The sequence below is a fragment of the Scylla paramamosain genome, chromosome 28 (assembly GCF_035594125.1).
Source record: "Scylla paramamosain isolate STU-SP2022 chromosome 28, ASM3559412v1, whole genome shotgun sequence".
NCBI classification, from domain to species: Eukaryota; Metazoa; Arthropoda; class Malacostraca; order Decapoda; family Portunidae; genus Scylla; species Scylla paramamosain.
In genome coordinates, this window is record NC_087178.1 from 13,238,073 (window position 1) to 13,259,619 (window position 21,547).

Here is a 21,547-nt window from a genome sequence, read left to right on the forward strand (position 1 = left end):
AACCATTTTTGAGGAATAAATGGAGCATTCATTGTCAGCTTAGGATTGAATAACATAATCTACGGATTTCTTCAGTATGTGTCGAATTTTCTGTGATACAGAGGCCTCCAACGAATTCATCTTTCAAGTACGTTTCATCAGTTCACCGATATTATGAACCGTGAACAGAAGTTAACATAACATACATTTAACTTGAATAATGAGATAGTTAATACCTTTGCCGACATAGGGTGATCAACCGTGCTTTGGAGAGCCAAATTTTACCCAGGCAACGCCGGGTAATTCTGCTAGTCAATAAGTAAAATGCAAAAATCTATGCATTTATCAAAGAACAAGATGAACCGATAGAACTCAAATGTACAGATTCAGTTGGTAAAGTGTGTGTGTGTGTGTGTGTGTGTGTGTGTGTGTGTGTGTGTGTGTGTGTGTGTGTGTGTGTGTGTGCTTCAAATATGCATTTCAAGACGAAAATAATTAACCGAATTTAAATTAAGTACGCATACCTGAGTATATAAGTTATAAACAAAATAAAGAAATCTTTCTATCTATTTAGAACCGTTTCAAAATGTGTGTGTGTGTGTGTGTGTGTGTGTGTGTGTGTGTGTGTGTGTGTGTGTGTGTGTGTGTGTGTGTGTGTGTGTGTGTGTGTGTGTGTGTGTGTGTGTGTGTGTGTGTGTGTGTGTGTGTGTGTCTTTGTCTGCGTCTGTGTGTGTGTGTGTGTGTGTGTGTGTGTGTGTGTGTGTGTGTGTGTGTGTGTGTGTGTGTGTGTGTGTGTGTGTGTGTGTGTGTGTGTGTGTGTGTGTGTGTGTGTGTGTGTGTGTGTGTGTGTGTGTGTGTGTGTGTGTGTGTGTGTGTGTGTGTGTGTGTGTGTGTGTGTGTGTGTGTGTGTGTGTGTGTGTGTGTGTATGCTTCAAACATGCATTTCAAGAAGAAAAAGAATTAACCGAATTTAAATTAAGTATGCATACCTGAATATATAAGTTATGAACAAGAAGAAATCTTTGTATCTATTTAGAACTCTATTTAAAAAAAAAAAAAGGATGATGATGATGATGATGATGATGATGATGATGATGAGGATAAGGATGAGGAGGAAAAGGAGGAGGAGGAGGAATGGCATTGTTAAGTCCTCAGCTTTCAATTTACGTGATGTGTAGACTCACTAGCGACATTCGTTCTTTAGTAAAAGACCAAATTTCTCTTAGCACGTTTAGTATTCACGTTTTGCTGCTGCGGTTTCAAAATAAACCGGATAAAACACGTATATATATGTACTCTCAAAACTCATTTTTTCATCTTCGTCATGCTTATGTTTTTTAAAAGGAGAGAGAGAGAGAGAGAGAGAGAGAGAGAGAGAGAGAGAGAGAGAGAGAGAGAGAGAGAGAGAGAGAGAGAGAGAGAAAACTGCACGAGATGTCTTTCGATGTTTATGTCAGGTGTCAGGAAGTACCATGAAACCAAAGGAAGGACGCCGGCAGTAAATTGTGCCGCTAGGAAGACCAGACACGATCTATCCCGGCACAGCGCAGCACTGAATTCACTGGATGGCCGCCATGAGGGAGTTTCAGGGTCATTACAAGAGGTGAAAATGTGCTCTTTCCTATGGTACTTCAGTTTTTGTGAAAAATATCTGGTTTGTGAATTACTGAGAGTCTACATGAAGCATACTCTCGGATATGAGGAATAATATTATGAAGTTTAATGCTGTAGCTCTAATTCTATGAGCGATAAATGGTTTGCGAATTACTGAAAGTCAAATGAACCAGTTTTATGTAGAGCGTCCCGTACATTTCTTATAAGGAAGAATTAATGAGACTCCGTTGTTGATCTCACAGATACAGGCTCGCACTTCCGCAAAGGACGAGAGTGGCCGGCGTGAATAGTCCATACTTGTGTCATGAGGTAGTTTGCGCTGAGTTGGGTTAGGCTGCTAAACATTTTATAGATAAAAGGATTGTTATACATTGCAGCAATCAGATCAGCGCCAGGGGCCACCCAGACACTTTATATTGACTCGAACAGACCTAGCTATATCCTTCCTGTAATATGATAACCAGAACTGCACGCCACAATTTGGATGAGCTCTGGCTAGCGCTATATATACTTTCAATATTACTTCGGGACTTCTACTGTTAAAGCTTCTAGAGATTAATCCTAATATACGGTTTGCTTTATCTCTAGCTTCTATGCATTGTTTTCTCGGGCGAAGATCAGTGCTAACTACAACTACAAAATCTCTTTCGTCCTTTGATCTTAACAAAGCCACGTTCTTTATTGTTTACCATTACATGGATTTCCTATACATATGCCAAGTATTCTGCATTTGCTAACATAAAACGTGACGTTAAATATTTCACACCGAGCAGCAGCACCACCACCATACGGAAAGAAGGTAATGTGTGGACAGTGTACAGGACAGTTATGTATAGAAGCTCCACGTGAGTTTGGAGCACTTGTGTCTGGCGACGTCTTCGTCTCAATCTCATCGTCGCGTTTCGCTTATTTTCCAGAATTGGAAACGAAATGCGAAATAATGCAGCGGAAGGATAATCGCTGGAGTATAGCCACTACTTGCGGAGATGAAAAAAAATTACACGTTCACCAAGAAAAACCGAAGTGGAGGAGGAAGGCAGAGCGCTGCGGCGTGACGTGACGCCACAGGTTTCTGCCGCTCGCCGCCTATATGAGCCGCGTGCCGCAGCCCTGCAGCACACAGCACACCAGCAACTACTACTCTTCACAGTACTACACCGCCGCCATGAGGTATGATGTACCCTCAGAGCCTCGCAGTGGTGATGCTTTTCCCGTGCAGAACTGAATCCGCCGCGATGCCGCCGCCTGAGTCCAAACACCGACGTCTCACTGGCCTCTGTCTCCTCTCGTTTGCAGAGTGTCTGTTGCCCTGATGTTGATGGGAGCGGTGCTGGTGGCCAATCTGCTCATCGTCAACGCAGCCCCCAGCCTCTACCGGTAAGCCCGTATCTGCCGCACCGCTACATCCTCACGGTCGGGATCCAAATGCCTCTGTTTGACAGCATAGTATTCACACTCGTTAATCCTCTCACTGTAAAACAGTCTGTGAGGATGAGATTATAGTTTGTTAATTAGCACGTGTGATTATGCATACTGCACAATGGTAATGACGGAAATATTACATAAAAACAGGATATTCATGCACCCGATACTCACGTCAGTTATCGGTGGTGGGTAACGAAGACTTTCTTAACACAGGAGTCTGAACGTGGACGATGCCGACAATTCTGACAGCAACGATAGTACTGCGAGCCTCGCCAAGCGGTATGTGGATGCTAAATGTACAGCGAGTCGTATTCCCATCGTGCAAAGTTGTATCTTATTATTTTATTTTATTCATTTATTTATTTATTTGTTTATTTATTTTATTTTATTTTTTTTCACGCCGCAGGAGTGTGAATATCGACAACAGCAGCGATGATGACGATGACGATAAGAGGATTGTCAAACGGTACGTGAATGCTAAACGTTTATTATGAATTATCTCCTTTAGAGGTATCTTAAACATTTATTATATTTCATTTCTTCCGATTCAGGAGTGCTCAGCAAGACAGCGATGACGATAGTGTTGAATATAAGAAAATTCTGAAACGCTACATGATTTTTTTTAGATGAAAGTGAAATGCTTTGTGTTCCCTTCAGACCATGTTCCCATTTTTTTTTTTCTTCTTTCACGCTGCAGGAGTGTGAATATCGACGACAGCAGCGATGATGATTCCGACGATAAGAGAATAGTCAAACGGTACGTGAATACTAGTCGTGAAATATGGTATATTTTCCTGTTATGCTACGTCAAATACTTACTGTGTTATGTATATTTTTTCAGGAGTGTGAATCTCGATGATGATGATGATGATAGTGATGACGATGATGACGATAAGAGGATTGTCAAACGGTACGTGAGTGATAGATGTTCATTACTAATGATCACCTTTAGAATTATCTTAGATATTTGTTGTATTTCATTTCTCCCGATTCAGGAGTGCTCAGCAAGACAGCGATGACGATAGTGTTGAATAGAAGAAAATTCTTAAACGGTACATGATTTTTTTTAGAGTGAGTGAAGTGTTTCATGTTCCCTTCAGACTATGGTCCCATTGTTTTTCATATACTTCTTCCCACGATACAGGAACGTCAACCTCGATGACGATGACGATGATGATGATGGTGACGATGACGACGATAAGAAGATTGTCAAGCGGTAAGTAGTAGATAAAAAAAAAATGCAATGAACGCCAACAATCACGTTTCCATCTTGCTATTTAAATGCCGGCCAATTTTATGAGGAACCTCGGGAATAAAATAAAAATAATAATGATGAAAAACGATGACGAAATAAGTAAAATTACTCATGTTCCCTCCATATCACGTCCCTAGTGCTTTTCATATATTTCTTCTCACGATGCAGGAATGTGAACCTCGATGACGATGACGACGACGATGACGATGACGATGACAAGAAGATCGTCAAGCGGTAAGTATACAAAAGAATTCAATGCATACCAACAAGCATACTATTTAAATTTAATAGCATAAATTAGCGTAGATACAAGAAACCCACACAGTATGTGCGCAATGAAGAACGACAATAAAATAAGATATAGGAATTAAAGTTAGATCTCCGTCAGAGAAAACTACATAAAGGCCAGAAACAGAGCAAATCGGGTATTGGTATTCACCTTTAGGACTATTAAAAGTAGAAAGCCTAAAGTAATATTAAAGTTACAGTTGGTGGTGGTCAGACTTCATCTAGATTACGTTCTTTAGTTATGCTATCTGTGACACAGGAAAGATGTACGTCTATTAGTGGAAAGTAGAATGACTAAAAAGAAACAGGGGAAGCATTCCTTATGAAAGCAAACTGAAACTTTTAAATTTATATTCCTTGGAGAGGCGTAGGTTGAGAGGAGACCTGATAGAGGTCCTTAAATGATATAGGGATATAACAAGGATAGAACAAGAAATAATGATTTCAAGCTTGATAGTTAAATATGAAAAAAAAAAGAGGATAGCATTGGTTCTTAAACAGAATGGTAGATAAAATTAATGAACCCAATAACCAGGTTTTTAATGTTGAGTCATTAAGGAGCTTTAAAAGAAGATTAAACAAATATTTGGTTGAGATGAGAATGTTAGATGGAAGCAGGTAGGCGTGTTTCGTACAGGGGCTGCCATCTGTAGGCCTGACGGGTTCTTGAAACTTTCCTTATTTTCTTGTGCTCTTATGTTTTTTTTCTTTTTTTTTTATGTTGTTACGTTATGCAGGAGTAGAGAAACAGATTATGATAATGAAAAACGATATCCATATAATTCAAGTGCTTCATGTTCCCTCCATACCATATGCACATTGGTTTTTCATAGTATATTTCTTACGATGCAGGAATGTTAACCTAGACGACAATGACGATGACGATAGTGACGATGATGGCGATGATAAAAAGATCGTCAAACGGTAACTAGTTGATCAAAGAATCCAATACACACCAACTGCTGAATCAGGTTCCCATCAAGCTGTTTAACTAGTAGTACTGGCTAATGTTAGGAAAAGTTCAGTAACAGAAAATAGCAATGAAAAGGGAATAAGGTCTGTGCGTCTTCCACGTGTTCTATCATATTCCTATCCACAGCAGGGCTTAAAGAGACGGACAACGCCATGTGGACTTCACCATCTCATCACACTTAGCGCTCCCCTCGTCACCTGACCTAAAGAAAGGAGGAGGAGGAGGAGGAGGAGGTGTGTCGTCCCCGCAGTCCTCCTAACTCATCATAACGACCATAACTGTAAAACGACCTTATATTCTGTTGCCTGTGTCCTTGTCTTGTGTTTCATAATTATGTTTTCTGTCTGTCTTTCCTGTTATTAGTTTTTATTTTATCTGGTGCCTCTCATCTCTTATCGTTAATTGAGGTGTACTCTCTCTCTCTCTGAAAGTACTGCCTCTTTCTCTTCAAGTTGTGGTTCTTTCTTCAGAGTTAAGCTTTTTTTTGTTAAGGTTTAGAAAAAAAATAAGATTGTAATGACTGTAGCCTTGGAAGATTACTACTAAATTTCCATATATTCAGAATTCTGTATCAGTAAAGATATTAACGTAACTGATTTTTTTTATATATATGGATAAAGAAAAGACCCAAAGAAAATATAAAGAAAAAAAAAAGGTACAAGCGCATTATTATTGAACACACGGGTGATTAGATTAATACACTACACACACACACACACACACACACACACACACACACACACACACACACATCACACACATTGGCCCTGCTCTTCAATACACACACATCAACACATATTGAAAAAGCTGGGTTTAACTAGGGCGTGGTTAAGTTTTTTTTTTTCTGTAGCAGGGACACCGGCCAAGGGCAACAAAAATCCAATAAAAAAAAATAAATAAAAAGTCTACCTAGATGCGTGTCTCCGAATAGGGTCTACAGCGGTAGTCAAAAGTTGAAGGATAAGTTTCTTGAAACCTCTCATTTCAAGGAGTTCAAGTCATATGAAGGTGGAAATAAAGAAGCAGGCAGGGAGTTCCAGAGTTTACCAGAGAAAGGAATGAACGATTGAGATTACTGGTTAACTCTTGCATTAGAGAGTTGGACACAATAAGGGTGAGAGAGATTAGAAAGTCTTGTGCAGCAAGGCAGCGGGAGGAAGGGAAGCGTGCAGTTACCAGGATCAGAAGAGCAGTTAGTATGAAAGTAGTGGTACAATATAGCAAGAGAAAGCCTAAGAGATGCAGAGATGATAACGAAGCTAAAGACAGTCAGTTAGAGGAGCGGAGATGATGAGACGAAAAGGTTTTGATTCCACCCTGTCCATAAGAATAGTATGAGTGAAGATAATATATGAGTCATACTCCATACATGGACGGATAAGATCCTTGTACAGAGTGAGCAGCTGGGGGATGAGGAAAACTGACGGAGACGTCTCAGAACGCATGACTTCACAGAAGCTGTTTTAGCTAAAGATGAGGTGTGAAGTTTCTAGTTCGGATTATAAGTAAAGGACAGACCGAGAATGTTCAGTGTAGAAGAGTGGAACAGTTGAGTGTCATTGAAGAAGAGGGGAGAGTTGTCTGGATGGTTGTGTCGAGCTGAAGCGAGTTTTTGAGGCACTGAACAATACCAAGTTTGCTCTGCCCCAATCTGAAATTTTAGAAAGATCAGAAGTCAGGCGTTCTGTCGCTACCCTGCGTGAACTGTTCACTTCCAGAAGAGATTGACATGTACGAAAAGACATGGAAAAGTGCAGGTTGGTATCATCAGCGTAGGAGTGGATACGAAAAGAAGTTTGGTTTAGAAGGTCATTGATAAATAATAGGAAGACAGTGGGTGACAGGAGAGAACCCTGAGGAACACCACTGCTAATAGATCAAGGAGAAGAACAGTGACTGTCTACCACAACAGCAATAAAACGGTCAGAAAGGAAACTGGGGATGGTTACAGAGAGAAGGATAGAATCCGTAGGAGAGTAGTCTGGAAATTAAACCTTTGTGCTAGACTCTTATTAAAAGCTTTTGATATGTCTGAGGCAACAGCAAAAGTTTCACCAAAATCTCTAAAAGAGGGTGACCAAGACTCAGTAAAAAAAAGCCAGATCACCAGTAGAAGGGCCTTGACGGAACCCATACAGGCGATCAAATAAAAAGGTTGTGAAGTGATAGATGTTTAAGAATCTTCCTGTTTAGGACATATTAAAACTTTCTAAAAAAAAACTTTAGATAGGCAGGAAATTAAAGCAATAGGACGGTCACTTTATTAAGAACAGGTTGAATGTAGGCAAACTTTCAGCAAGAAGGAAACGTAGATGTTGAAAGACAGAGTCGAAAAATTTTTACTAGGCAAGGTGCAAGAACAGAGGCGCAGTTTCAAAATAACAATAGGAGGGACCCCATCAGGTCCATAAGCCTTCCCAGAATTTAGGCCACCGAGGGCATGGAAAACGTCATTGCGAAGAATTTTAATAGGTAGCATGAAGTAGTCAGAGGGTGGAGGAGAGGGAGGAACAAGCCCTGAATTGTCCAAGATAGAATATTTGCAAAGGTTTTAGTGAAGAGTTCAGCTTTAGAGATGGATGTGACAGCAGTGATGCCATCTGGTTGCAATAAGGGAGGGAAAGAATAAGAAGCAAAGTCACTGGTGATGTCTTTGTTGAGGTGCTAGAAGTCACGAGGGGAGTTAGATCATGAAAGATTTTGACACTTTCTATTAATGAAGGAGTTTTTTGACTAGTTAGAGAACAGAACTGGTATGATTCCGGGCAAAAATATGAAGTGTATGAGATTCTGGTGATGGAAGGCTCAAGTACCTTTTGTGGGCCACATCTCTTTCATGTATAGCACGAGAACAGGCAGTTCTCGTGCTATACAAACCTTCCAAACCTAGGTTTGGAAGGTTTAGATTGAGAAAAAGAGTGAAGAATGAAAGCTGCCATGGCAGACACTATCACCTCTTTTATGTGCTCGGCACATAGAGTTAGTCTCTGACACGAAAGCAGTAGTCATTCCAAGGAAAATCATCAAAATACCTCCTCAGGTCCCCCCAACTGGCAGAGGCAAAACGCCATAGGCACTTCCGCTTAGGGGGATCCTGAGCGATAGGAGCGAATGGACAAGATACAGGTATGAAATTGTGATTAAAGGACCCCCAACGGAGAAGAGAGGGTAACAGCATAAGGGGGTTAGGAAAAGGTCAAGAATGTTGGGTGTATTTCCAAGACAGTCAAGAATATGAGTAGGGTGTTGCACCAATTTCTCTAGGTCATGGAGGATAGCAAAGTTGAAGGCTAGTTCACTAGTATGGTCAGTGAAGGGAGAGGAAAGCCAAAGCTGGTGGTGAACATTGATGTCTCCAAGAATGGAGATCTCCGCAAAAGGGAAGAGGTCAGAATGTGCTCCACTTTGGAAATTAAGTAGTCAAAGAATTTCTTATAGTCAGAGAAGTTACGTGAGAGGTATACAGCACAGATACAGAGTGACTCTGTACTCATAGCCAGATGTTGAAAAACTCAGAAGATTCAAGAGCATTGGCACGAGAGCAGGTTAAGTTATTGTGCACATAAACGCAACATCCAAGTTTTGATTGAAAATGACGATAGAGAAAGTAGGAGGGAACAGAAAAGAAGCTGTTGTCAGTTGCCTCAATCACCTGTATTTCACTGAAAAAAAAGAGAATATTTATACAGTTTGAAGATTAGATCACGAATGTTGTAGAGGTTAATGTACAAAATGTTGAGGGGGGTTTCAAGACAATTAAGATCGATACCAGAAGAGTAGTCAAACATGGTGATATTTGTGGTCACCTCCCCAAATGGGGACTCCAAGGCTGGTGAAGGAGTTGCCATGATAATTTTGAGATTTGAATGAAAGGTGTGTATGTAATAAGATGCTTGTAGTTTTGTATGAAGGAAGAGAGTTGTCTTTAGAGGGCAGGCTGTGATTGCCCCCTTGTGTTGGGAGACACAAAAGGAAACGTTCAGTGAGGTCACAGTTGGGTTTAATGATAAGTTCACAGCACCCCCTGATCCAGTGCTTTAGACCTCACTATGAGTAATTATCATTTTGGTAGGTGTCTACTGCCTCCTATGTTGTTATTGTTATTGTTGTTGTTGGGGCAGTAGTGATGATGGTGGTAGTGGTGGTGCTGATAACATTACCTCTCATCTACACACATAATACTCACGCCAAATAAGCGAAAACTCACTATATATCTGTAACAGTTTACATTGGTTTCTAATCGATGAAATGTAAAGAAAAACACCTCTTACATATTTTTTTACTACTTATGCATAAAATCTCAGTACAGGGATACAAAAAAAATAGTGGTTCTTTTAAATTATTACATACAGAAATGTTCGAGTAAACCAGGGTCCATATACATAAAAAGACCTAAAAGTTCTTAAATTTACTCCCAGCTGAAAGCATATGATAAAAGCATATACAAGAACCTATAAAAGTTTCCCTAAGTCACTTTTACCTAGGAGTGAAATGAAAGTCTATACATGTCATGTTTAACACTTCAGAAAGAGCCTAACCATTATGTTTTGTTTTTTTTCACACTAGAATGTCAAAACAATAATACATAAAAGCATTTAATGTTAATTTATATTTCACTTTTTCGATAAAAAAAAACAACCGGAGTACTCACATATTTTATTATTTTAATTATGTACATGAGGCAAATTCAGACTCTAGGAACCAACCCCTGGGATGTCAACACAACAATAATGATGGAGGTAGCTTCGAGAAACCAACAAAAGAGAGAGGCTAATTGGATGACACACTAGTTTCTGCTTAAGGCAAAGTGATTTTCAAAACTGCTTATCCCTGCAAACACATGCGGGTATGGATGAGTTAAGCTGAATGCAATTCAATTTATTAAATTTCACTAACTCCCCAGGAAGAAGCTCTGAGATGACTTGGTAATGCTGGGTTTAAATCACGATTTCTTAAACTGCACTTATTTCCAGCAAGGGACTATAGGGTGTCTGGGTGAGACTATCAAGTTGAATGCAAAGATGTTAAATTCCGGTTACTTGTACTATGTGGTGAAGGGTTAAATAGAGTGCAAAAAAGATTTGTTATATTCCATTTACTCCCTGCAAAGAGCTGAGATGACTGAGTTTGGTTAGGATAGGTGTTGAATTAATTTATTAACTATAATTTATTATCACACACACACACACACACACACACACACACACTTGCCAAAACACAATTTAAAAAATGAATTTCAGTGTCATGAGCTACAATTGCATCCCATAGTTAGCTTTATTCCATGCGCCAAGCGTTCATTGTTAGCTTAGATTTATGATGACAGGGAGAAGTAATTTTAAAATGCTGAGATATCAGATTCCAAAAGAAATCTATAAGTTGTTTTTCCTAAAGAGTTCACTCAGGGGAAACATTCAGAGGACATGTACAACTGTAAACGGACGTATATTTTAGGTTGATTATAAAGTAAATTTTGGTTAATAGGTTTGCTGAACATACGAATGGCTCAGAGTAATAAACAGTACTTTGGAGAGCCAAATTTTACCCGGGCATCGCCGGATAATTCTGGCAGTCTTATATAATAAAACACACTGTCTGTCTGTGTGTCTGTGTGTCTGTGTGTGGGTGTGTCCGCTTTTCACGGAAAAGCCACTGAACTGACTGAGATGATTCAGGGAGTGACACAGGCTATGTCTTAACTACTTCCAGCCCAAAACCATTAGATTATCCAGGCAAATCTGTCACCATTTAAGACAACAGCCCAAACGATAAATGCTCCCAGTGAGGTCTACAGCACTGGATCAAGGGGTGCTGTGAACTTATTATTAATCCCAGCTATGATCTCAAAGAACATTTCCCTTTGTGTTTCACAACACAAGGGGGCAGTCACAGCTTACCCTCTAAAAACAACTCTCTGCCTTCACACAAAACTCCATGCACCATATTAAACATACATCCTTCATTCAAAACTCAAAATAATCATGACGACTCCTACACCAATCTTGGAGTTTCCATCTGGGGAGGGAACCATAAATGTTCCCATGTCGGACTGCTCTTCTGGTATCAACCCTAACTGTCTTGATAACCCCCTCAACTTTTTCTTCATTAACTTCTGCAACATTCACGGCCTTGAATCTAATTTTCAATCTGTAGAACACCACCTCTCTTCTACTAAACCTCATCTTTTCTTTATTGAAACTCCGCTGTCTGAGGCAACTTTTGTTGTTGCCTTGGACATATCAAAAGTATTTCATTGAGTCTGGCACAAAGCTTTGATTTCCAATCTACCCTCCTACACCTCCTATTCTCCTCTTTGTAACTTAATTTCAAGTTTCCTTTCTGATTAATCTATTGGTGCTGCGTTACACAGTCACTTCTTCTAAATCTATTAACACTGGTGTTTCAGGGATCTGTCCTGTCCTCCACTCTCTTACTATTAATCATCAGTGATATTCTAAACCAAACTTCTTGTCATATTTCACTCCTACGTTGATGATACCACCCTGCACTTTTTCACGTCTTTTCGTCGACGTTCATCCCTTCAGGAAGTAAACAGTTCATGCAGGGAAGCCCCAGAACACTTGACTTCTGATCTCTCTAAAAATTTCTTATTGTTGCAGAACAATCTTAGTATTGTTCATTGGCTCAAAAACTCAATTCCTCCATCTAGCAACTCGACATAATCTTTCAGACAACTATCCCCTCTTCTTCAATGTCACTCAACTGTCCCTCTCTTCTTCAATGAACATCCTTGGTCTGTCCTTTACTAATAATCCAAAATGGAAACTTCACATCTCATTTCTAGCTAAAACAGCTTCTATGAAGTTAGGTGTTCTTAGTCGTCTCCACCAGCTTTTCTCATCCCCTCCCATGGTTGCTAACTCTGTAAAGAGGACTTATCTGTCGGAGTATGTTTTACATGTATGGGGGGGGCTTCCAATCATACCATTCTTTTAGACATGGTAGAATCAAAAGGTTTTTGTTTTATCAACTCCTTTCTTTTAACTGACGGTCTTGAGCATCTTTCTCATTGCCGCAATGTTGCACCTCTTGCTATCTCCTATTTTCATGCCAACTGCACTTCTGACCTTGCTAACTGCATGCCTCCTTTCCTCGCACGAACTTACTGCACAACATTTTCTTCTTTCTCTCATCCCTATTCTTTCCACCTCTCTAATGCAAAAGTTAACTAGTATTCTCAATCATTCATCCCTGCCTGCTTCTGTATTTCCACCTTCCTGTGACTTGATTTCTTTCAAGAGGGAGGTTTCAAGACACTTATCCTGTATTATTGACTAACGATTTCGAGTCTGTTCGGGGAACAGAAAATGAACCGATGGAACTCCAATGTACAAACTGAATTGGTAAAAAGTGTGTGTGTGTGTGTGTGTGTGTGTGGTGTGTATGTGTGTGTGTGTGTGTGTGCTTGAAATATACATATCAAGACGAAAAGAATTAACCGAATTTAAATTAAGTACGCATACATGAATATATAAGTTCATAAACATAACAAAGGAATCTCATTAGAACTCTCTTTCAAAAGAGGGATGATGATGATGATGCTGATGATGATGAGGAGGAGGAGGAAAAGGAGGAATGGCATTGTTAAATCCTCAGCTTTTTAATTTACGCAATGTGTATGGACTGGCTAATGACATTCGTTCTTTAGTAACAGATTAGAGTTCTCTCAACACGTTTAGTATTCAAGTTTTGCTGCTGCGGTTTCAAAATAAAGTGGAGAAAACACGCATATATACGTACTCTCAAAACTAATTTTTTTATTTTTTGTCTTCGTCATGCTTACGTTTTGAAAAGGTGGAAAAAAAAAAAAAAAAGCTGCACTCATATTTTTGACTGTTTGTGTCAGGTGTCAGGAAGTACCATGAAACCGAGGGAAGGAAGGATGGACGCCGGTAGTAAATTGTGCCGCTAGGAAGACCAGGCACAACCTATCCCGGCACAGCGCAGCACACCATGATACATAAAGACATACGTCACCTTGCTGCTTTCACTGGATGGCCGCCATTAGGGAGTTTGAGTCATTACAAGAGGTGAAAATGTGCTCTTTCCTATGGTACTTCAGCTTTTGTGAAAAATATCTGGATTGTGAATTATTGAGAGTCTACATGAAGCATGCTCTCGGATATGAGGGATAATATTATGAAGTTTAATGTTGTAGCTCTAATTCTATGTGCGATAACTGGTTTGCGAATTACTTAGAGTCAAATGAACCAGTTATATGTAGAGCGTCCCGTACATTTCTTATAAGGAAGAATTAATAAGAGTCAGTTGTTGATCTCACAGATACAGGATCGCACTTTTGCACGGGATGAGAGTGGCCGGCGTGGTTTGCGCAAGGTTGAGCAGGTTAGGCTGCTAAACATTTTATAGATAGAAGGATTGTTATACACTGCAGCAATCAGATCAGCGCCAGGGGCCACCCAGACATTCATCGCCTCAGCAGCCTCCAAGGAGACACACAAGGTTAAATTTAATTTCTATTCGTCTTCCCAAACAAAACAAAACAAATAAATAAATAAATAAAAAATACACTATATTTACTTTTTTACCTTCATTTTACATTTACCTTTTTTTTTTTTCAAAGAGTAAAAGCTTGGTTAGTGTAAGGATTCCTAATACGGCCCGGTCTGCGCTGAGCGAGACATTCCAGACTTTACAAGTATCAAGTATCAAGGCAGCTGGAGAACTGCTTTAGTATTGCTTCACTTTAAGCTTTTCAATAAAATCTCAATAAAAAAAATATAAAAAAATGCATCCACATAACATCTTATCAACTGAACAGTACTACATAAAATATAAGAACATAAGAAAATAAGGGAACTTACAAGAACAATCTGCGCTACACGCGGTAGTCACTGTAAGAAACATACCTACCTCTTTCTACCAGTCATCCCAGTCCATAAATTTATCTTATCTTTTCTAAAGTTCCCTAATGCTTCGGCGCTAACAGCCTGACTGCTGAGTTTATTCCAGTCATCTATCTCTCTAATTGAGGACCAACTTCTTCCTATCTATTTTCTAAATTCAATTTTATCATGCTTGAATTATCTTGTCATATCCTTCAGATTCTCTCTTAATTTACGTCTCTCTAAACAATTTAAATTAAAAGTTTTAGTCACCTTTCATAAGAAATATTTCTCATGCTTTTTTTTTTTTTTATACTGACTCGAACAGACCTAGCTATATCCTTCCTGTAATGTGATCACCAGAACTGCACGGCATAATTTGGATGAGTTCTGGCCAGCGTTATATATACTTTCAATATTACTTCGAGACTTCTACTATCAAGGCTTCTAGAGATTAATCCTAATATACGGTTTGCTTTATCTCTAGCCTCTATGCATTGTTTTCTCGGGCGAAGATCAGTGCTAACTACAACTACAAATCTTTATCGTCCTTTGATCTTAACAAAGCCAAGTTCTTTATTGTTTACCATTACATGGATTTCCTATACATATGCCAAGTATTCTGCATTTGCTGACATAAAACGTGACGTTAAATATTTCACACCGAGCAGCAGCAGCACCACCACCATACGGAAAGACGGTAATGTGTGGACAGTGCAGGACACGTGAGAAAGGAGCTGTTGCGTCTGGTGACATCGTCTCAATCTCATCGTCGCGTTTCGCTTATTTTCCAGAATTGGAAACGAAATGCGAAATAATGCAGCGGAAGCATAATCGCTGGAGTATAGCCACTGCTTGTGGAGATGAAAAAAAATTACACATTCACCAAGAAAAACCAAAGTGGAGGAGGAAGGCAGAGCACTGCGGCGTGACGTGACGCCACAGGTTTCTGCCGCTCGCCGCCTATATGAGCCGCGTGCCGCAGCCCTGCAGCACACAGCACACCAGCAACTACTACTCTTCACAGTACTACACCGCCGCCATGAGGTATGATGTATCCTCAGAGCCTCGCAGTGGTGATGCTTTTCCCGTGGAGAGCTGAATCCGCCGCGATGCCCCCGCCTGAGTCCAAACACTGACGTCTCACTGGCCTCTGTCTCCTCTCGTTTGCAGAGTGTCTGTTGTCCTGATGTTGATGGGAGCGGTGCTGGTGGCCAATCTGCTCATCGTCAACGCAGCCCCCAGCCTCTACCGGTAAGCCCGTATCTGCCGCACCGCTACATCCTCACGGTCGGGATCCAAATGCCTCTGTTTGACAGCATAGTATTCACACTCGTTAATCCTCTCACTGTAAAACAGTCTGTGAGGATAAGATTATAGTTTGTTAATTAGCACGTGTGATTATGCATACTGCACAATGGTAATGACGGAAATATTACATAAAAACAGGATATTCATGCACCCGATACTCACGTCAGTTATCGGTGGTGGGTAACGAAGACTTTCTTAACACAGGAGTCTGAACGTGGACGATGCCGACAATTCTGACAGCAACGATAGTACTGCGAGGCTCGCCAAGCGGTATGTGGATGCTAAATGTACAGCGAGTCGTATTCCCATCGTGCAAAGTTGTATCTTATTATTTTATTTTTATTTTTATTTTTTTATTTATCTATTTATTTTATCTTTTTTCTTTCACGCTGCAGGAGTGTGAATGTCGACGACAGCAGCGATGATGATTCCGACGATAAGAGAATAGTCAAACGGTACGTGAATATTAGTCGTGAAATATGGTACATTTTCCTGTTATGCTACGTCAAATACTTACTGTGTTATGTACATTTCTTCAGGAGTGTGAATCTCGATGATGATGATGATGATAGTGATGACGATGATGACGATAAGAGGATTGTCAAACGGTACGTGAATGATAAATGTTCATTACGAATTATCACCTTTAGAATTACCTTAGATATTTGTTGTATTTCATTTATACCGATTCAGCAGTGCTCAGCAAGACAGCGATGACGATAGTGTTGAATAGAAGAAAATTCTTAAACGGTAGATGATTTTTTTTAGAAGTGAAGTGCTTCATGTTCCCTTCAGACTATGTCCCCATTGCTTTTCATATACTTCTTCCCACGATACAGGAACGTCAACCTCGATGACGATGACGATGATGATGATGGTGACGATGACGACGATAAGAAGATTGTCAAGCGGTAAGTAGTAGATAAAAAGAAAAAAAAAATACAATGAACGCCAACAATCACGTTTCCATCTTGCTATTTAAATGCCGGCCAATTTTATGAGGAACCTCGGGAATAAAATAAAAATAATAATGATGAAAAACGATGACGAAATAAGTAAAATTACTCATGTTCCCTCCATATCACGTCCCTAGTGCTTTTCATATATTTCTTCTCACGATGCAGGAATGTGAACCTCGATGACGATGACGACGACGATGACGATGACGATGACAAGAAGATCGTCAAGCGGTAAGTATACCAAAGAATTCAATGCATACCAACAAGCATACTATTTAAATTTAATACCATAAATCAGCGTAGATACAAGAAACCCACACAGTATGTGCGCAATGAAGAACGACAATAAAATAAGATATAGGAATTAAAGTTAGATCTCCGTCAGAGAAAACTACATAAAGGCCAGAAACAGAGCAAATCGGGTATTGGAATTCACCTTTAGGACTATTAAAAGTAGAAATCCTAAGGTAATATTAAAGTTATAGTTGGTGGTGATCAGACTTCATCTAGATTACGTTCTTTAGTTATGCTATCCGTGATACAGGAAAGATGTACGTCTATTAGTGAATGACTAAAAAGATACAGAGGAAGAATTCGTTATGAGAGCAAATTGAAACTTTTAAATTTATATTTCTTGGAGAGGCGTAGGTTAAGAGGAGATTTGATTCAGGTCTTTAAATGATATAGGGATATAACAAGGATAGAACAAGAAATAATGATTTCAAGCTTGATAGTTAAATATAAAAAAAAAAAAAAAAGAGAGAAAGAGAATAGCATTGGTTCTTAAATAGAATAGTATAGTTAATAAACCCAATAACCAGGTTTTTAATGTTGAGTCATTAAGGAGCTTTAAAAGAAGATTAAACAAATATTTGGTTGAGATGAGAATGTTAGATGGAAGCAGGTAGGCGTGTTTCGTACAGGGGCTGCCATCTGTAGGCCTGACGGGTTCTTGAAACTTTCCTTATTTTCTTGTGCTCATGTTTTTTTCGTTTTTTTTTTTTATGTTGTTACGTTATGCAGGAGTAGAGAAACAGATAATGATAATGAAAAACGATATCCATATAATTCAAGTGCTTCATGTTCCCTCCATACCATATGCACATTGGTTTTTCATAGTATATTTCTTACGATGCAGGAATGTTAACCTAGACGACAATGACGATGACGATAGTGACGATGATGGCGATGATAAAAAGATCGTCAAACGGTAACTAGTTGATCAAAGAATCCAATACACACCAACTGCTGAATCAGGTTCCCATCAAGCTGTTTAACTAGTAGTACTGGCTAATGTTAGGAAAAGTTCAGTAACAGAAAATAGCAATGAAAAGGGAATAAGGTCTGTGCGTCTTCCACATGTTCTATCATATTCCTATCCACAGCAGGGCTTAAAGAGACGGACAACGCCACGGGGACCTCACCACCTCATCACACTTAGCGCTCCCCTCGTCATGAGCTTACACCTGACCTAAAGAGAGGAGGAGGAGGAGGAGGAGGAGGAGGAGGAGGTGTGTCGTCCCCGCAGTCCTCCTAACACATCATAACGACCATAACTGTAAAACGACCTTATATTCTGTTGCCTGTGTCCTTGTCTTGTGTTTCATATGTTTTCTGTCTGTCTTTCCTGTTATTAGTTTTTATTTTACCTGGTGCCTCTCATCTCTTATCGTTAATTGAGGTGTACTCTCTCTCTCTCTCTCTCTCTCTCTCTCTCTCTCTCTCTCTCTCTCTCTCTCTCTCTCTCTCTCTCTCTCAAAGTACTGCTTCTTTCTCTTCAAATTGTGATTCTTTCTTCAGAATTAAGCTATTTTTATTAAGGTTTAGAAGAAAAGTTTTCAAATTGTAATGACCATAGCCTTGAAAAGTGTACTAAATTTCCATGTATTCAAAATTCTGTGTCAGTAAAGATATTAACGCAATTGACTTTTGTTATGCATGTGGATGGAGAAAAGACTTAAAGAAAATATAAAAAAATATGCACACACGAATTACTACGGAACACACGAGTGTTTAAATTAATACACACACACACACACACACACACACACACACACACACACACATTGGCCGTGCTCTCAATAAGCACACATCAACACGTATTGAAAAAGCTGGGTTAAACTAGGACGCAGCTGTATATATATATATATATATATATATATATATATATATATATATATATATATATATATATATATATATATATATATATATATATATATATATATATATATATATATATATATATATATTTTTTTTTTTTTTTTTTTTTTTTTTTTTTTTTTTCTTCTTTTTTTTTTGTAGTAGGGACACCGGCCAAGGGCAACAAAAATACAATAGAAAGAATAAACAAAAATTCCACTGAGATACCAGTCTCCGAATAGGGTCCGAAGCGGTAGTCAAAAATTGAAGGATAAGTGTCTTGAAACCTCCCATTTCAAGGAGCTTAGGTCATAGGAAGGTGGAAATACAGAAGCAGGCAGGGAGTTTCAGAGTTTACCAGAAAAAGGGATAAATGATTGAGAATACTGGTTAACTCTTACATTTGACAGTTGGGGTGAGGGAGAGAGAGAAAAAAAAAAGGAGGGGTGAGAGAAAAACAAAAGTCTTGCGCAGCGAGGCAGCGGGAGCAAGGGAAGCATGCAGTTACCAAGATCAGAAGAGCAGTTAGCATGAAAACAGCGATAGAAGATGGTAAGAGATACAACATAGCGGAGATGAAAAAGAGGCTGAAGACAGTCAGTTAGAAAAGTGGAGTTGATGAGACGAAAACCTTTTGATTCCATCCTGCCTAAAGAGCAGTATGAGTGAACCCATGTGAAGCATACTCCATACATGGATGGATAAGGCCCTTCTACAGAGTTAGCAGCTGGAGGGTGAGAAAAAACTGGCGAAGACGTCTCTGGAAACCTAACTTCATAGAAGCTGTTTTCGCTAGAGATGAGATGTGAAGTTTCCAGGATGTTTAGTGTAGAAGAGTGGGACGGTTGAGTGTCATTGAAGAAGAGGGGATAGTTGTCTGGAAGGCTGTGTCGAGTCGAGAGATGAAGGAATTGAGTTTTTTGAGGCATTGAACAATACCAAGTTTGTTCTGCCTGAATCAGAAATTTTAGAGAGATTAGAAGTCAGGCGTTCTGTAGCTTCCCTGCGTGAACTGTTTACTTCCTGAAAACTTGGACGTCTACGAAAAGACGTGGAAAAGTGCAGGTTGGTATCATCAGCGTAGGAATGGATAGGGCAAGATGTTTGGTTTAGAAGATCATTGATGAATAATAGGACATAACAGGAATAATAGGAATAATAGGACAGTGCTGACAGGACAGAACCCTAAAGAACAACACTGCTAATAGATTTAGGAGAAGAACAGTGACCATCTACTACAGCAGCAACAGAATGATCAGAAAGGAAACTTGAGATGGTTACAGTGAGAAGGATAGAAGCCGTAGGAGGGTAGTTTGAAAATCAAAGCTTTGTGCCAGACTCTATCAAAAACTTTTGATATGTCTAAGGTAACAGCAAAAGTCTCACCAAAATCTCTAAAAGACGGTGTCCAAGACTTAATAAAGAAAGCCAGAAGATCACCAGTAGAGGGGCCTTGACGTAACCCATACTGGTGATCAGATAAAAGGTTGTGAAATGATAGATGTTTAAGAATCTTCCTGTTTAGGATATATTAAAAAAAAAATTAGATAGGCATGAAATTAAAGCAATAGGACGGTAGTTTGAGGTCACTTTTTTTTAGGAACAGGCTCAATGTAGGCAAACTTCCAACAAAAAGGAAAGGTAGATGTTGACAGACAGAGTCAAAAGAGTTTGACTAGGCAAAGCACAGTTTCAAAGAACAATAGGACGGATCCCATCAGGTCCATAAGCCTTCCCAGAATTTAGGGCAGCGAAGGCATGGAGAACATCCTTGCAAAGAATTTTAATAGCTTGCATGAAGTAGTCAGAGGGTGGAGGAGAGGGAGGAACAAACCCTGAATTGTCTATGGTAGAGTTTTTAGCAAAGATTTCAGTGAAGAGTTCAGCTTTAGAGATAGACAGATGTGAGAGCAGTGGTGCCATTTGGTTGCAATAAAGAAGGGAAAGAAGAAGAAGCAAAGTTATTGGAAATGTTTTTGGTGAGGTGCTAGAAGTCATGGGCGGAGTTAGATCTTGAAAGAGTTTGACACTTTCTATTAATGAAGGAGTTTTTGGCTCGTTGGAGAACAGACTTGGCATCGTGCCTGGCAGAAATATAAAGTGTATGAGATTGTGGTGATGGAAGGCTTAAGTACCTTTAGTGGGCCACCTCTCTATCATGTATAGCACGAGAACAAGCAATGTAAAACTAAGGTTTGGGAGGTTTAGATCGAGAAAAAGAGTGAAGAATGTACGCCTCCATGCCAGACACTATCAATCTGCTATGAGCTCGGCACACAGAGACAGGTCTCTGACACGGAAACAGTAGTCATTCCAAATAAAATCATAAAAATACCTCCTCAAATCCCCCCAACTAGCAGAGGCAAAACGCCATAGGCACATCCGCTTAGGGGGGGGACCATAAGGAGGGATTGAAGTGATAGGACAAGATACAGAGATGAGATTGTGATTGGAGAACTCCAACAGTGAAGAGAGGATAACAGAATAAGCAGAAGGATTAGAGGTTAGGAAAAGTTCAAGAATATTGGGCGTATCTCCGGGACGGTAAGGAATATGAGTAGGATGTTGCATCAATTGCTCTGGGTCATGGAGGATAGCAAAGGTGAAGGCTAATTCACCAGGATGGTCAGCGAAGGGAGAGGAAAGAAAAAGCTGGTGGTGAACATTGATGTCTCCAAGATTGGAGATCTCCACTCAAGGAAAGAGAGTCAGAATGTTTTCCACTTTGAAAGTTTAG

General features: G+C 39.6%; 2 protein-coding genes and 1 long non-coding RNA gene across 6 annotated transcripts in view; 2 read left to right on the forward strand and 1 right to left on the reverse strand.

Moving 5' to 3' along the window:
• The window catches only part of LOC135114943 (uncharacterized), a 60,641-nt gene that overhangs the window by 21,587 nt on the left and 17,507 nt on the right, over positions 1-21,547 (reverse strand). The gene's annotated exons all lie outside the window — the stretch shown is intronic.
• LOC135114939 (uncharacterized) lies at positions 2,540-6,126 on the forward strand. 2 transcript variants are annotated; one of them, XM_064031230.1, is made up of 9 exons: positions 2,540-2,763; positions 2,890-2,970; positions 3,232-3,297; positions 3,425-3,484; positions 3,716-3,775; positions 3,860-3,928; positions 4,163-4,234; positions 4,442-4,507; positions 5,664-6,126. In XM_064031230.1, the coding sequence occupies exons 1-9, from the start codon at positions 2,684-2,686 to the stop codon at positions 5,668-5,670; spliced, it is 561 nt and encodes a 186-aa protein (XP_063887300.1). In that variant the 5' UTR covers positions 2,540-2,683; the 3' UTR covers positions 5,671-6,126. The 2 variants fall into 2 exon arrangements, with proteins under 2 accessions (XP_063887300.1, XP_063887299.1); XM_064031229.1 differs by having other exon boundaries at positions 2,549-2,763; positions 5,661-6,126.
• On the forward strand, positions 15,280-18,590 carry LOC135114940 (calsequestrin-1-like). 2 transcript variants are annotated; one of them, XM_064031232.1, is made up of 8 exons: positions 15,280-15,445; positions 15,572-15,652; positions 15,914-15,979; positions 16,105-16,164; positions 16,249-16,317; positions 16,549-16,620; positions 16,834-16,899; positions 18,057-18,590. In XM_064031232.1, the coding sequence occupies exons 1-8, from the start codon at positions 15,366-15,368 to the stop codon at positions 18,061-18,063; spliced, it is 501 nt and encodes a 166-aa protein (XP_063887302.1). In that variant the 5' UTR covers positions 15,280-15,365; the 3' UTR covers positions 18,064-18,590. The 2 variants fall into 2 exon arrangements, with proteins under 2 accessions (XP_063887302.1, XP_063887301.1); XM_064031231.1 differs by having other exon boundaries at positions 15,289-15,445; positions 18,054-18,590.